The 17,065-nt window shown below is 56.8% G+C and overlaps 1 protein-coding gene across 1 annotated transcript in view; it reads right to left on the bottom strand.

Annotated features, from left to right (window-relative positions):
• Positions 1 to 466: 466 nt before the first annotated feature.
• POLN (DNA polymerase nu) overlaps positions 467 to 17,065 on the bottom strand; it is a 156,587-nt gene continuing 139,988 nt past the window's right edge. The window contains exons 20-25 of the mRNA XM_082727077.1: positions 13,908 to 14,039; positions 9,405 to 9,515; positions 6,861 to 6,939; positions 2,734 to 2,801; positions 1,434 to 1,489; positions 467 to 815 (exon numbers count right to left, since the gene is read on the bottom strand). Of these exons, the coding sequence (XP_082583203.1) occupies positions 717 to 815; positions 1,434 to 1,489; positions 2,734 to 2,801; positions 6,861 to 6,939; positions 9,405 to 9,515; positions 13,908 to 14,039 (545 nt within the window). The 3' untranslated portion in view covers positions 467 to 716. The remainder of the gene's footprint in view (positions 816 to 1,433; positions 1,490 to 2,733; positions 2,802 to 6,860; positions 6,940 to 9,404; positions 9,516 to 13,907; positions 14,040 to 17,065) is intronic.

Below are 17,065 nucleotides of genomic sequence, written 5' to 3'. Positions count from 1 at the left end.
AGAGGAGAGTCGGAGAGCTGGCTGGCTCCCAGGGACTGGTCAGGCCAGCAGGAGGTTTGTGGGAAGGCTGGGGACACCCAGGAGCACTCACTCCAGAGGCCCGGATGGCCTGCCCAGCCTGACAGCACAGAACCCATGCCCACCCCTCTGTGCTTGTTCTCTGCACCTTGGCGGCCGTCAGCGAGGCCTGGGAGGAAGGGGCTCTCCGTGGCTGCGGGGAGCTCTGGCCAGCAGGGAGGGCCTCCAGGCTGCTGGTAGCTCCTGGGGCACCGGCTAAGTGCTGAGCAGCTGTGGACCTGGTGGAACGCAGCCCGGGCTCTGTGGGAGAAGGGCCGGGAGCCCCCGCTGTGGGCCGGGCAGGCCGCTCCTGTCTCAGCCGCTCAGCTCTGGGCCAAGCAGAGTGGATCAGGGGTGTAGGCATGGCATCTCCCATCCACCAGAAGAATTCATTTGCACAGAGACTCAGTCTGCTTTGAAAAGGCTTTTACTCCGGGGGACAGCCCAGGGGGTGGATGTGGCCCTCTCCACCACAGGCTCTCACTGGGAGCCCATGCAAATCACCCAGTGCTGACCTTGGGGAAGGCCACACAATGGACTGGTGGAAACCAGTTCTCTCCTCCCACTGTTGCCTGGGGCTACAGACAAAATGAAGGCGAAAAATGCAGGGGTAGGTGCTGACAAGGGGACTGGTGGTGGCAGGGTGGTTGCTTGGAGACTCAGTGGGACGTGGGCTGGGCCGAGGGCCCGGGGCCCTCCTGCAGCGGCACCAGGTGGCCCCATGACTGGCCAGCACTCAGGCTCACCTTCAGGGGCACCTGTGGGCAGCAGCGGCGGTCAGTTCCAGTCCCAGGCTCGCCCTTCCCCCCACTGCTGGGCAGGGGTCCCCAGCTCCAGGCATCCATTTGGCCCGAAGACGTGATTCAACACAGCCACACACTCACAGGGACAGGCAGACAAGCACCCCCAGACCCTAATACCCCAACCGTGGCTGAGCTGCTCAGCTGACCTGCCCAGGCCTCTGCCAGGGAGCAGGCCTGCAGGTGCCTTAGGAGAAAGATGTCAAACGGGGTCTGGGGGAGCCCTCCCAGACTCCCTAACCCTGAGTGGGAACTTGCCAAGGCCCTGGACCATGGTGCAACAGCTCCCTCTCGACAGGGAGGGAGGACGGGGGCTGCCAGTTGCTGCAGTCCCCTGCCCGCTCTGTTCCCTGCAGGACTGAAGGCGGGGGTTGGGCCTCCGGGAACCACAGGGCAGTGGAGGAGGCCAGCAGTCTGGAGTCTCGGGGGCTGCCTGTGCCCTCCATCCTGTCTCTTGGTCCCCTGGGAGCTGGACTCAACTCTTCTGTCTGGTAGGCACTGGCCGTGAGTGGCCAGTTGGAGGGAGCCTGCAGAGCTGCGTGGGACCTGCCTGCCTCCCCGCCCCTTCCCCCTCACCTGCAGCTGCAAGGCCGGCACGTCCTGCAGGGCCTCCATGGTCCCCCTGACTAGAGCTGGAAGAGAGGGAAGAGGGGGAGAGGGGCAGCCCCAAGCCCTCTGGACAGAGATGGGGCTGTCATGGGAATGCCTAGGTCCCAGCCCTATCCTGGCCCCCAGGCTCTGCAGTTATTCCCTGAGTCTACACGGCCAGCCACACTGGTGGATCCAGCAGCCCTGGCATCACCTGTGGCTGGTGCCACTGGCCACACATCCAGCACAAGCCTGATGGCACCTCAGCTGCCCCAGCTGTGGTTGCTGAGCAACTCCCCCCAGCCCCAGGCTCAGCCAGTGGGGGCCTGGGCAGTGGGGGGTACTGGAGGCCTCTAACTCTGTCCAGAGGCTTTGGGGCTGGGAGGAGGAGGGAACGTTGGGCCATCCTGGCTGACACAGCATGGGCAGGAGGACCCATGCGCCCACCAAATGCCCATGAACTTGCATGTGATGTAAAGCCTGGAAGGTCAGCTGTGTGGTGCTGGTGGGCTGAGCTGGCCGTGTGGCCTCAGTTGCTCTCTAGCCCTGAGACAGGGAGCAGCCCAGGCAAGGGAGGGGTCTGCTGGCTCAGTGTTTCTCTGAGTTTGCTCAGAACATTTTGTCTCTTTGATCAACAAATATTTCATTCCATCCTACTAAGTTATCTATAATTTTTGATACAGAGATTGTGACAGAAAGACCCGTTGAAGGAGTGGTTCTCCCCTCTCTGGCTGCGAGCTTAATGGGCCAGCTCCTTGGGGACCCGTCTCAGGGTGCCTGGAGTGGGCCAGTGGCTACTGAGGGCAGTGCACCTGAGCTCCGTGACCTTGTTTCCTTCTCTGTGCTGTGTAGATGGTTGTGGTCGGGGGGGTGGGCAGGAGGTTGAGTCAGAGGGTTGCTGGGTCCCTGGGAGGGAAGCATGCCCTCCACCCCCAGCCTGGGCCACACTGGGAAGTGCAGGGGTGTCCAGGTGCTTCCTAAGGGTGGAGGTGGACTCTGGCCCCCTCCCCCAACTGGGGAAATACCAGCTATGCAGGGAACCACCCCACCAAAGGAGGCAGTCCTGATGGTAAGATGGAGTCTGCAGTCTGGGACCAAGGGCCACAAAGCCAACAAGTCCAGAAGGGGAGTCCGTATTATCTAGGAGCCCTGATGCTGAGGCAGGCCCCACAGGGAGAACTGGGGCGTGGCCAGGGTGGGGCAGGTTCACTCAGCACGGGGCAGGGAGGGGCAGCCAGAGTGGCCTTCCTTTCTGAGAAGTGGAAGGTGCTGTGTGTCGCCGGCTCACCTGCAAACTCAGGAACCTGTGGCTCTTCCACCTCAAACAGCAACTCGTCGTGAAGCTGGGCAACCAGCCTGCAAGACATGGCGGGGGCAGGGAACACCCTGAGCTGTGGCCTCGAGTGGCTACTACGGAAGCCTGTGACACAGGGCACTCCAGACCACATGACTGGGTGGGGCGTGGGACACCCAGCAGGACTGGATGCAAACGTCTCCCCACAGAGTGGAGGCCGGTGGCCCTCAGCACGTCCCTGCTCAGGAGCTTTGAGAGGGCTTTGGGTCAAGTGCCAGGGGCCAGCAGGGGTGCACGTTCTGTGGAAGGTGGGGTCTGGGCTGGCATAGGTGCTCTGGGAGGATGATGCCTGCAGGGGGCTGTGGCCTGGGACAGAGGAAGGTGGCTTGCCCTGTGTACTCAGGGAGGGGAGGCGTGGTGCAGATGACCCACAGGAAGGATGGGAATGTTGGAGGAGGGGACCTGTGTACTCTGCCCTGTGTGTGACTTGCTGAGCCCAGGACTGGGCCTTTGAGGTCAGAGACCACGTCCAAACCTTGTCACTTTGCAGGTGTGGTGTGGGAGGAAAGAGGTGGCAGGCAGAGACACTAGGAAAGCTGGGCTGGAGAGGTGCACAGAGGCCCCCCCCAGGTTGGTGGTCCCTTGGACTGCAAGCCTACCTGGGAGAGGGAGCCTCTCTTCCTACCGCGGGGCAGAAGTGAGTGTTGCCCGCAGGTCTAGGGGCCCACAGAGCTTCCTCCCGTCCATCTGTCTGCCTCTGCCTGCTGGGAGAGGATTTGCCCGACTTCCAGGCCGCCCTCTAGAAGCCAGAATGGGTTGGGGGCACGACGGTGGGACCTCCGCTCCTACAGGATCTTCGTGTTCAAGTGGCAGAAACTCTCAGGTTTAGCAGCAGCACAGTTCACACTTCTTGAAGTGACGCCTTGAGTTCTGAGCCGCCAGTGTGGCAGCAACCTAAGAATAGGCCTGAGTCGTTAGTCACTTACACACCGCTCCCACAGCTGCCAGTGACATTCCTGGACTTCCAGCTGGAAACTGGGGCACAAAGATGCAGACACCCATGTGGGGTAGCTGAGTGTGTGGGTCAGACCCCGCTGTTTCTGAGCAGTGGCTGCCCGCTGTCCTGCTGTCCTCTCGATGCTCCTGTGAATGAGGGCTGCAGCAGAGCCCGGCCTCCCTGGATGACATCCTGGCCCTGTCAACCCCCTGTCACGACCCGCAGCCTTCCTGCTTGGCCCTTCCCAGCGTCAGGAACAGTCAGTCCATGGCTGCCCAGCCATCTCACAGAGCCCAGGCTCATCCAGGCTGCTCCACACTGCGTGGCTGAGTCTCTTGCCTCTCCTGGACCCCCGACACCGTCTCTGCTCATTCCTGAGGCCGGGAGATGGTGTTGTGCCCCACGGTGGTGAGCCATGCCTGGCCAGGAGACTGGAGACTGGAGGTCAGAGGGGCACCCCTGGTGGCCAGCCGATGGCCCTGTCTTCCACATCTTACCGACAGTCCCTGTACTCAAGGGCAAGGGAGCGGGGGAGGGTCTTGTGGAGGCAGCCTCCGTCCAGAGGTCCAGATCAGGAGAACTGGGTGGCTCTCCCAGGCCTCTCGGTGGCAGGGGCAGGGGCACAGCAGGAGCAGAAGGGGCAGCTCTGTGGCTCAGGTGTGGAGGCCCAGTGCTGGTCCAGCTCTGCACAGTCTTGGACATGGGTAGGCTCTGGGCCTCGGTTTCCCCTTGTCTATACTCAACGTTTCTGAAGCTTCTTTCTGGTTCTGACGTGTTCTGAAACTTAGAAAAGCCTTTTCACAGAGGCCCCATGTCCTGAGAGGCCGAGACAGGATCCCTGAGAGCTGACGGCTCTGCCAACAACTGGCAGTGGGAAGTTCGGAGGCCTTCTTGCTCTGGGCCCAAGGCTGCAGGCCCCAGGGCCTGGGGGCAACTGGAGAAGGCTCTCTGGGCACTTGCTCCACTCTGCACAACCACAAGCCTCTGGTGATGCATCTCGTATCCTCACACGTGGCTCATGGTGGCTTATTCTTTTTTTTTTTTTAAAGATTTTATTTATTTATTTGACAGAGAGAGATCACAAGTAGGCAGAGAGGCAGGCAGAGAGAGAGGAGGAAGCAGGCTCCCCGCCGAGCAGAGAGACTGATGCGGGACTTGATCCCAGGACCCCGAGATCATAACCCGAGCCGAAGGCAGCGGCCCAACCCACTGAGCCACCCAGGCGCCCCATGGTGGCTTATTCTAACTTCGATCCAAAACTTCTCCTGTTGCTCCGGGAAGAACAGAGCAGAGTGGGAAACGCCCCAGATTCCACACTGAACCGCTTCATGATCTAACACATCCTATCTGCTATGGGAAGCTTTTCCCAGAGACAGTGAAGCCTGAGAGGGGGCAGCGGGGTGCCAAACCCGGAGTGAGAACCATTTGTGCTGAGCTCTGGACTCCTCGAAGAAGATCCCAAGTCCTCACGGACCATCTTCCTTTATCAATCCCACAAAACGCCCAAATGGATCAGATATCTCTGGACTACGATATCACAGAGGCAGAACAACCCTGCAGCCTTCGGTTCCGGCCAAGGTGGTGAGCTACACAGGCCGCTCCAGCCCCTTCTGAAACGGACCCTGTGGAAAGCACACCAGGGAGCCTGAGGGGCAGGGAACTGGAGGCCCAACACTCACTGGCGTGTGGAGGGCGGGGGGAGCAGCTGGACATGGAGCAGAAGAAACCAAGAGGAAAGATTTCCTATTCTGCTTTCACACCCCACAACCCCGGCCCTGCCCAGTGGCGGCAGAAACTAGAGACACAGCCCAGACCCCTGTGCAGGGTCAGGAAACTGAGAGCAACAGATCTGACCCCGCCCGCCCTCGCTCCTCCCCAGGCCCAGGCTGGCAGCCATGGAGGCCCCCTCCTGAGGGTGGTTGGTTAGTGGGAGGCGGTGTCTGGGACAGGAGTTGCAGAGGGTGCTGTTGGGCAGCTCTGTGGGGCTAGGGGACAGTCCTGTCCCCAGTCCTTCACTAGGACACCACCCACAGTCTCTGCTGGGGCCTTTGCCCACTGAAAATTCTGCACAGAATTGCTGGAATTGCCAAAAGAACCCAGGTTCAAATATCAAAATGAACAATATGAAATCTGTGAAGTAGGAGAAGCCTTTTTAAGGAAAGATGAAGGACCTCAGATAAGGATGGAAATCACGCCTTGAGAAGTAGAACAGTATCAAAGCCAAGATGGAACTCAGATGGAGAGGGTCCCGCTGTGCGGGTGATCCCCCCACCCTTGGTTACAAGCTGGAGATGCGGCCACCCAGCCCTGACACCTGGGAAGGGCCCATTTGCAAGAGCAGGCCTGCTCTGGCCCGGAGCCCACCCCTAGCATGGCAAACACAAGTGCATGGTGCCCAAGCAGGGGTCAGGTCTTCTGGCTCTGACATTCTCTAGGGGACTTCCAGAGGAGCGGACAGGAAGGAGTCCCAGGGCTCTGGAGCAGAACCTACCCCCTGCCACCTGCACTGGTGCCAGGACCTCGGGCGGCTGTGAGGCTGGGCCAGCAGAGCTGGACAGGGGCTCCTTGTCACCCAGCCTCCTGGATGCTCGGCCACGGAGGCAGAGACAGAAACTGGATAGAGCTGTAGACTGGAGGCAGTGTAGCCCGTGGCTCTGTGGGCCAGGCTGGGTCTCCAGCACACTAGGTGGTGGCAGCCATAGGCCCTGGGGGTGGAGTGGAGTGTGTGGCGGAGTGGAGGGCAGTGTCTATGTCCTGACCTTGGGCTGGGCCCGCAGGTGCTCACACACACCTAGGGAGATGCATTTCCGCACCAGCTGAACCTGGCTAGACCTCCTCATGCCTGCAGGTGGCCCCTTGCTACTGCAGCGGCCGTGAGCTGGCTCCTGGGTACTTCATTCAGCCCAAGCTGGGAGGCAAGCGCTGCCATGGGAGTGCTGAGAGGAACCCAGGCTTGGGGGCCCCCTCTCCTTGGGGTTCATGGGAAGTGGAAGGCATTGCTTTGCTCCTGGGAGGTACATGCGTGGCCCAGCCACGGTGTTGACCCACAGAACCACAGGCCTCCCACCTGAGCCCATCTCAGGGTTAGGGGTCAGGCTGGGTAAGCGGCCACTCACTCACTGACCTGGCCGTCAGGGTAGGGGAAGCAGCCACGGCAGTGAAGACACGGATCATGGCCATCTTACAGAGGTCTGCAGCTGAGCCTGTGGGGACAAAGGGCTCTGTTTCACGAACGATGTGAGGTCCAGGGCTTTGCAGCAGGGTCTCAGCCAGTACACTCTGCCGAGCAGGGCTGTCTTCATTCTCTAAGCAGTGGAATGCAGGACCCCATGCCCTACAGGTGAAAACAGCCCAGATCTACCATCCCACAGTTCCTGCTGAGCAAGAACCCAGCCCATAAGCCTGGGTCCTCTGCTCGAGGCCTCACAGCCAGAGATCAGTGTGCAACCTGACCGTGACCTCACGTGGAAGTTCAGTGAGGGAAGACCCACTCCCAAGTGACCGTAGGTCATAAGCAAAGTTCATTTCGTGCCATGAATGAGCAAGGTTCCTGTGTTGCGGCTGGCTGCCAGCTGTGAGCTATGCATTCGGCTGCTAGAGGCTGCCCTCCGGTCCTTGCCGTGGGCCCTCAGTCAACAAGCAGTTGGCTTCTTCACAGCCACCCAAAGGGCTCCTGCTGCGGTGAGTCCCTGACTTTCACCCCTACACAGTCTTTCAGGGGCCTGCCTGATGAAGTCAGGCCTGCTATGGATGCAAACCCCCTTTCCCCTGTGGCTTGACCTAAGCATGGGGATGATATCATATTCACAGTTTTTGCAGAATCTAGAATCCTGCCTGCTACACCAGCGAATAGACTGACCAGCCATGCGGCTGCTGGACTTCATTGCGCTTGGCTCTCCAGTGGATCGCTTGGGGCGATGATAACACCTCCTGGGTTTGGGGAGGGTAAAGCACGGGTCGAGGCTGTGTTGGGCACTCTGCAAGATGCTGGCCAGTGTAGGGGACATGCCCATTCCAGTGCCAGACACACAGCAGGTGTCTCAGGCATGGGAAACATGAAGTCAGATTTCACTGTGGTTTGAAATTGCTTTAGCTCTTCATGGTTCCCAAGGTTCCCCAAGGGGTAAAGGTTGTTAGTCCATGGACTGCCTTCCTCCACTGTATGGCTAAGCCTCTGGAATATGGATGTCCCTTTCCTGAGAGTGTGACAGGAATGCTGGACATAGAAGTCTGGCCTCTGAGGCCGGCCTGCTGGTGGTGAGGGGTCTCAGGTGGGGTGGGGGGCTGCCCTGGAGTGGATTGTCAGGAAAAGGACACGGAGCTGGAGAAACAAGAATGGGGGAGGTGGGAGGGGTGTGTGGGGAAGTGGAGGTGGATGCGTCACGGCTGGTCGTGTTGGCTGATGGGTCAGAGGCTGAACTTTCTCACAGCACTGGCCACTGCTTGCTCCTGGCACCTAGTTCAGCTCACACAGATTTCTGTTACATGGATGAACGGCAGAGACACACATGTGCAGGGAGGCCATATCCACGGTAGCTGGATATCCTGGCTGGCCTCTCAATCAAAGGTGTCTCCTGTGCAGGACTTTCTGAAAGGGCTCTAACACAGCTTTGGCATCACTGAGCACATGCCTCACTCACATCCAGTGGACAGACATGCAGCCGTGGCCTGATAGCAGCCTCCTACGTGAAAACATGCCATCTCAGGACGTGAGGGCTGTCACCGTCCTCAGCTCCTGTCTGGCCAGTCACATGGGGCCACAGGACTTCTGGAAGATTCTATACTGAGCCCAGACCGATCCTAGCAATTGTCCTGCCAGCTGCCACTGGGCCTCCTGCTGTCCACACAATGCACGGGGGGCTGAGTCTGAACTCAGGGCTGCTGTATCCCCTCTCTGCAGGACTCACGGGGACAGGATCTCCACCCTGCCTCCAGTCCAAGCTGCCTGCTCCCTGTCTGCTAGGGTCCCTGGCCACCTTCCTATGGCAGAACCCCCCTCTGGGGGCAGGTGGTGATGTCCTGCCTCAGGCCTCATGTCTGGGCCCTGGGGGGTCTCGGGTCCCCATCTGTGACCCATGGGTCACCAACAGGATGATACCTGACTCCCAGGCTGCCTGGGGCCTCCCTTGGACAGCTTGTGGCCCATGGTGTGTGGAGCCTGTGATTATCGCTTTACCTCTCCACCTATATGCAGAGATGTGAGCTACTGGCGGCTGTGGCTAGAGACAACAGAAGAGTCTTTATGACCGGGGAAGACAGCATGCCCTTGGGCCTCCCAGCTGCCTGCCACCAAGGACTGCGGGACCTAGGAAGGCCTGCTGGGTCTTGAGGCCTTGCTGTAAGATCTTACCCCCGCCAGGCATGACAGGCAGGACCGAAAGCCCCAGGCCAAGAGTGCAGGGACTGAGTTCCAGATCTCGCCCTTGTCCTGGCCAGAGAAACTCCAAAAGCCTAAGGTCCCTCTTCAGAGGTCGGGATGGTGTTGCCTGCCAGAAAAGCCCCCAAGTCCTGAGTGCCCACTGAGCGCCAAGCGTTATTTTGCTTGGGCCTCCCCCATGACGGCCAGGGAGCACAGGAGCAGGGACTGGCACCCTGATAATCCAGGGGTGTCACTCAGCCCTGTGGTGCCTGAGAAACCATGGCAGGTGGCCCGAGGGGCTCTGCATACCTTGCACCGCGAAGTTCACAGCCTGCCTCTCAGCTTGCGCCCGCAGCTGCTGGTCTTGTGCGTGGACCCTTGGCAGCAGTCTCCTTCTGCCCATGATGGATGCCACATAGCCTGGGTCATGTGAGGGAGAAGAGGACATGAGGCAGAGATAAACAGGCTGTGCGATGCCCTGGTGCTCACCTACCCTCTGTGGGCACGGCCTCCTCCACCTAGGGCCCAGGGGCCCCGGCAGGACCCCTCCTCACTGCAGCACTGAGCCCGAGTGCGGCGGGGAGCTCTGCTCACTGGCTGCCCGGTCTGTCTTGGGGGCGAGTGGGTTCATGGTGGGAAGAAGAGCAGCCTTGTGGCGGCTCTCCCTCCTGACTTCCGGCTGTAGCCACAGCTGAAAGAGGTCAGGGGAGGGCAGTTTGTAAAGACTATGAAAGGCCACTTGCGGGGCTCGGGTGCAGAAGTCCTTCTGGACCAGGCAGCAGCCGGGATGGGGAGAAAGCAATTGTCTACCTTCTACTCAAGGAGGGAGCGGCCCTGCTCCCACAAGGTAGACCCAAGTTTTGTGGGGCCTGAAGTGTCATAATTTTGCAGTCCTTTTCTTTTCTTTCTCTTTTGTGGACCCCAATATGGGGCTCCATCTCAGGACACTGAGGTCACCACCTGAGAAACTTGACCGCCTGCCCGAGGTCCTCCTGAAGAAGACGGACACAAACATGCTGTGCTGGATGAGTGTGTTCCTGACCATGAAGACCTGTGTTCTCTGAGGTGCTCGTGAGACTGAATCCCCAATCAGGATCTCACATGTCTGAGGACGGGAAGACTTTCCCACGCACATCACAATTACAGAAATGACAGCGTTCAGGGCATCTGCTGCATGCCAGGTGGTAACATCAAGTCTCCTAAGCAGAATGGGCAGTGAGGACAGGGGGAGCCCTTGCCTCCGCCTGAATTACTCAGTCTCTGCCTCTTTGTGTGGTTCGTGGTTCTGGGCTGGAGGCTGCATGCTGTGTGTCTTAGCTGCTGAGCATTAGCTCTGCTCTGCTGCCTTCCTTTCAAGGGTGTTTGGCGGGCCCGTCACGAGCAGGTCATCTGCTGCCTCTGAGGCCTGTGTTTAAGCTTTGTCGGGGTAGGTTTGGAGGAGCCTTTAACCGGGGCCGGTTCAGATCCACGACTAGGGTGGGTCTCTTCTTGGCTCTTTCTTGCCCGTCGCAGATGTCCCATGAGGACTGTCCACTCCAAAGGTCAGAACGCAGACAGCTAGCACTGTATGGATTCTGAAACGATCTAGTCTACTGCTTCCAGATATCACTCTGCTTCATCGTGTAGGGTTCCCCACTCGGTGTGTGTGTCCCGGTGCTCAAAACCAGAGGTGTTCCTCTCCAGACTGGTGCAGTGCCTTTTCCACTGGGCTCCCTGCTCTCTGGTTCTGTGCGTCTCCCATCCTGATCCTATCCCCTTCACTTAGTGAGACATCATCATCTGCTTGGGCTCCCTTCCTGCATGTGCTCGGGCTGCTCAGAGGCTCTAATGGAAAGAGGAGGACATAGCCCATGATCCAGTGTCTGAAACAGCTGTCCTGTGCATTTGTCCAGCTTTCAAGTTTTTTATTGTGGGAGGAAAGTCTGAGCTCAGTGTGGCCCTAAGTTGAAGTCCCTGCTTCCACACACTCCAAATCTTGCTTCTGCTTCACCCAGTGCTCGCAGGGCTGGGCTCATCGCTCCCGGCCACACTGCGAGGTGACCCCCAGCCCTCACTTCATGTCACTGTGCTTAGGAAGTGGGCCAGGGGATGGAAGGAATGCTCTTCGAAGCCATTCCTGGGCCAGCACAGCCAGTGGCTCTCAATCACACAGGGACGGAGGGAGAGACTGCAATCTCCACCCTGGAATCTGAATTAAATGGGTCGCCGACCTCCCTTCCCCTCAGCTGGACTCCCAGATCAGCTGCTGTCCCAGCCTGGGTGGAAGAGCCGCCTCTCCATCTTGCTTTCATCAACTGCACAGAGGAGCGGACCACATGAACACCTGGCAGGGCCTCTCCCCAAGGCCTTGGAAGGGACCCGGGCCTCCTGCTCACAGTAGCCTGGTCCATCTGCTCCAGACCCAGCAGGGCGGGCATGCCTACATGGAGAGCTCCACACCTGGGGGTCCGGGCCACCCTCGAGTCTGCGGTCCCTGTTGTCTCTTCGGCGTCTCTTGCCCGCGCTCTCCATCCAGTCCTCCTCAGATGTTGGCTGGAGGCCCCATGCCTTCAGATGGCTCCTGAGGCTCCAGCTCACACTTTGGCCTTCCCTGCCAATCTTTCTCCCATGCTCATGAATTGATTTATGCAAAACAAACCCCGGGTTCTTCCTGTGGCCGGTGGTGTGCCCCCCAGGGTCTGGGCCTGCCGGCCTTTTCTCTGGCCTCTGGGCTGCCCTGGCCTGCCTGTGCACCCCTGAGCTGCTCCAGGCCCTTCTGGCCAGGCCTGTGGTGGCTCAGACTTCACCCCAGCAAGGCCGGGGTGCACGGTGCTCTCTAGGTGCCTCCCTCCACCACTCCCTGCACTGGCACTGCGCTGGCTCCTATTGCCCCTACAATCCCGTCTTCTGGCTCCTTTCACCCCTACAGTGCCGTCTGCTGGCTCCTCTCACCCCTACGATGCCTTCTTCCTGACACTGTCTGCATGTACTTGCTTACTCGTGGGTTATCGTGGTTCTTGAGCTGTGGCCCAGAGACAGTGAGGAGCTCGTATGCTGTCTGGTCCTCAACCTCTGTGTGTCAGAAATTTTAATGATCATTTGAGGATTTCTTCACAGTGTTTACTCAGTTTAGCAGCTGTGTTGAAGAGCACACAGCCTCACACACAGTCCTTCAGGAACTGAGGGTGAGGGAGGGAGGCAGAGGTATGCAGGGGAGCGTGCTAACTCCAGCTGGTGCTGCTCCTGGTGGGTCCCAGCCTGCTGCCACCTAGTAGTTGTGTGAGTTTCAGAAGCCACTTACCTTAACCTCTTGGTGACTCACTTTCTCCGTCTGTAAATTGGGCAAGGAGACTGCCGATGTAAGAATTGCAGTGAGGATTCCACAAGTTTCTTTATGGAGAGCCACAGAAAGCCTGCTGCACCTTCACTGTCCTCTGCCCATAGCGATTCTAACTCCACACTCTACCCCTCTTCTAATGTTTCCGAGTAGGTTAGGGTGCAGGTGGTCCTAGGCGGAGGCTCGAGCCCTGGGTCCAGGGATCCTGAGGCCTGTTAGACACCAGCTGGGGGTGGGAGCAGGTTGCTGGCTTTCTGTGCCCTGCACCAAGGCTGCAGGGAGGTGGGCGCTGCATGAAGTCAGGGCCCATGGGGGCCCTGCCTTGGGGCTGGTGCTGGATGCATGGTCAGAAGGCGCCTGGGGAAGGGCCGTCGGGGGCTCCAAAGAAGAAGGTGGCCAGTGGGCCTGGCAGAGCTGGGACAGCCCAGACCCTGAGGGACCCCAGGGGAGCTTGAGAGAGTGCACCACAGCCACTCGGAAGGCTGGCCCACTGGGCTGCCGCTGTTCCTTCCTTAGTAGCACGAAGGCCCCTCTCTACCTGGTGTTGCCTGCTTTCCTGTGGCCTGCTTCATGAATTCCTGCTCCTGCCAACTCTCCCTGCTTCATTTCACTGTGCTGCTCTTTTCCAAATATCTAGGGTTGAATACAACCCATTTCTGTTCACAAATTTCTTTTTCTGCTTTTTAAAATATGCTTTTAAACTATTCCTGCACTTCTGGGGCACCTGGGTGGCTCAGTGGGTTAAAGCCTCTGCCTTTGGCTTGGGTCATGATCCCAGGGTTCTGGGATCGAGCCCCACATGGGGCTCTCTGCTCAGCAGGGAGCCTGCTTCCTCCTCCTCTCTCTTTCTCTGCCTGCCTCTCTGCTTACTTGTGATCTTTGTCTGTCAAATAAATAAATAATTTTTTAAAAAAGTGAATGATTCCTGCACTTCTAAGTGAAGGCTCGGTGGGGCCATGCCCCAGTTTTCATGGGAGATCCTCTCACTGTCATTTATTTCTGAGATGTTTGTAATGTTCTCAGGATGTCTTCTAACTCTAAATCATGAAGGAGTGTGATCTGTTCCCAAGAAGGCCGAAGGCCAGCCATACATTTGGATCTGAGCTATCTTTGCATTCCCCTGTGGTCACTCAGTTTGGGCTAGTTGATGTTCTTTGAAATTTGTGACCAAGTTGTGGTGAAATTTTGTAAATATACCATGTGCTTTTCGTAAGAACATATGTTCTTCACTTCTAGGCGCAGGCCTGTTTCTCTAGTTGCTCATCGATTTCTGACACGAGATTCTGACACATTTTCTAACACGAGATTCCCTCAAGCAGATCCTGGCTCTGGACCCTTCTGGACACTGGAGCCTAGGGTCCCATTTTCTGCTTACCCTGTCCCCGCCCATCAGCCTGCCACCCCCCATGGAAACAGGGCCAGTAGACCAGGGGTGGCTGTAGGTCAGCAGGGAGGGGAAGAGGGGCCTGCAAGTGCTTCGGCTGTGTCTGGCTCACCTGTCTGGCGGCACTGGGCAATGGTTGTTTGGACAAAGTCCTTGATTTTCTTGTACTTCTGCAAAAAAGTCTCCAAGAACAGGGCAGCCTCTTGCACAGTAACTCCAAGGCAAGCAGCAAGCCGCTCCTTCCCTGTGTGGACAGAAATGCTCAAGATCAGGGGCCAGCTCACACCTGCAGGGACCAGCAGCCAAGCTGCTAGGCAGCAGAAACCAGACACAGAAGTGAGCCTGCAGAAGGGCCCTTGAAAAACACTGTGAGTTCAGGGCCCACTGGCCCCACTTGTCTCTTCTGATCAGTCAGGATGATGTTGGCTCTGGCTTTCTGGCTGAGGGCTCAGTGCCCTTCGCCTATACCGGTAACAGTTAGACATCTATTCTCTCACTGATATTAGCCGAGTGGCTGGCAAGCAGGTGGGTAAAACCGTGAGTAATATCTCTCAGCCTGTCCAGAGGGAGAGCTGACTCCAGAAGTGGGCAACACCAGAGAAAGGCCCAGAGGAAAAGAGGAAGGGAAAGTTTCATTGTCAAATTGTGAGAAAATGGACTGGAGCTTGCCTCCTTGAAATCTTCATTTTGAGACTAACGCTTCTGGTCCAGATCAGTATTTGTTTCCTGGAGGATGCAGGTGTTCTTGTGAGGTTTTTTAGAGCAGGATCTCTGGTCAGGACAGCACCCTGAGGCCCAGCCCAGCATACAGGGAGCAGATGCTGAGGCCACACAGACCTGGGTCTGAGTCCAGCTCTGTTACCCACGGGTGGCTCCGTGTGGCCTTGGGGAAGTTACGAGACCTGCGATCAATCCTGTTTCTTCACCTATGACTCAAGAACACTAGTCCTTACCTCAGAGGTTGTTAAGGGGACACCTCTGAAGGGACTGACTGAGCTCAGATCCAATCTTCTCTTTAGCCTGAGCTGGCCAATGCTTCCAGGAGTCTGGACAAAAACTGTTCCCATCTTGGGAGATTGAAGGGGCAGATGTTTGCTTCCACTGCTTGGCTAGGGAGAATGGGAAAGGCTGTGCTCCCCAGAGTCTCTCCTGGCAAAGAGAGCTCTTGGAGCCCTCTGTCCTTGTTCTCGTCAAGCTTGACAAATTAGCCCATGTCATTCGGACAGAAACAAAAAAACTCCAATTTCTCTATTAGGGCTTAATTAAAGACCATGTGATAGCTTCATGATACAGACCACTGAAATTATGTCTCTAAGTCTTTGTTTCTAGGACATTCCAATCCCTGCCCCTCTGCTACATCACTCTAGTGGAAACCTCCATTGGCTTTCAGAAAGGAATCAGATGGTGGTTAGACCCCTCTGGCCCATCTGGCTCAGAGGGACCCTGAGTCTTCTCAGCTAAGTCCTTTCTCAAGTCTAATCTACTGGTAAGCCGAATCAGTGTTTTATTTCCGACATTGCAGTTCTCAGTTTTAGAATTTCTGTTTGGTTCTTTCTATTTTCTGAGATTTCCTTTTATTTTCATTCATTAGGGGCATGTTTTCCTTTATCTCCTTTGGCATAGTTGTAATAATGGCTTTAAAATCCTTGTCTGCTCATTTCAGTATCTGGGTCATCTCAGGATTTGCTTCTATCTTTTGAGTATGGGTCAAATTATTCTATTTCTCCCTATGTGTAGTAATTTGGGATTAAATCCTAGATATTGTGAATGAAATATTGTGGACACTCTGGATTTTTTTATTTATTATTTTTTTAAGTAGTATTGATGTTTTCTTTTAAAGGAGGGAGTTAATGTGGCTGAAGTCAAACTTTGAACTATGTCCCTCTGCAGTGGGAAGCAGCTGAAATCTTAGAACAGTCCCTTTAGCCTTAGCTGGGCTAAGTCTGAAGCCTGCCCAGGGCTCACCAAAGGTTTGGGCAGAGTTCATACCCAGAATTTGGTGTTCTTTGGCTCCTTTGGCTCTCATATTTCTGGAATTTCTCCCTCACTTTCCAGATTCTCTGGTTGCTTCAAACTCTGTCTTCTGTTTTCTCAGGGAAGCGAGACTCTGCATTTCTGTTGGAGGGGCAGCTACCCAGCACACTGACCGAGGCCTGTCTTCAGTGAGGAGCTATAAAAAGGGGAACTCAGCCTGAACCATTCCTCCTGAAAGTCACTTTTCAGTACCTTTCTGGAGTTTTTTATTATATATTTTCCATAATTTATAGTTGATACCTGTGAGAGAGGAGTCTCCTGGGACCTACTTGGTCATTACACCTGTCATACTTCTCCTCCTCAGTACGTGTGGCCCAGAAAGGATTCCTTTGCTGTATTACGTAGAGATGTTGGGAGATCTGAAGGGCAGTGATTGGCTGAGGCCCTGTATTTGAAAAAGCCTGCTTACCAGAAGAACAAATAACGCAGCAACTGCTAAAGAAGAAGACAAGGCCTAGGAAAAAGATGGAGGGCCCGGCCGGTTCTCTGATCCCTGTTCCCACGCCCTCCCCATGGGCCTGTCACACTCAGAGACCCCCAGACAGGATGGCCATTGATGCCATGCGGGCTTGTGTTTCATGCTTCACAGAGACTGGTCCCTTTCACACGACTGTCCTCCGTGCTTTGGTTCACATGTTGGGGTTTTTGAGTTGTAATTGCAGGCAGGCTTGTCCCCCTGAAAGCAAGCATCCCCTGGGGGCAGCAGCAGCATTCCTCAGCTCTGAAATCCTAGATGGACGCGCCATGGGCCTTGCCCCACAGATGGCTGATTACACCTTACACCAGGGGCTGCTGTGTTGCACCGTTAGCTTCAGGAAGATGATCCCCACTCCCTTTTCTCCAACTGTATGATTGTATGATTCCTCGCATGATTGCTAATAGTTTCTCCCTCCTGTCTGCAGCTCTGGGGCCTCTCTGTGTCCTTCCGAACTGGCAGCCTGGCCCGCCTCTCCCGGCCCTCCTTGGCACCAGAGATTCTGGGGCACGTGCACTAGTCACTCAGTGCCATCCTCCTGGGCCCACTTGCACATCTCTGGTGACAAATGTCAGCCTCCGGGAGCAGGGGGTGCCTGCTGATTGAATGTGATTGGACGTGGAGGCAAACTTAAACGCTGAACACCTTGAGGAGAATCAAGGGGTAAACGGACTCCAGGAGCAGGAGGAGCTCAGGGCAAGACTGGAGGAGTCAGGAGGGGCCTCCTGGAGGCTGTGCATCTGGATGGGCTCAGAGGGGTT

Source organism: Mustela nivalis, assembly GCF_964662115.1.
Source record: "Mustela nivalis genome assembly, chromosome: 4".
In the NCBI taxonomy this organism is placed as follows: Eukaryota; Metazoa; Chordata; class Mammalia; order Carnivora; family Mustelidae; genus Mustela; species Mustela nivalis.
This window is presented reverse-complemented; position numbering and strand designations above follow the sequence as displayed.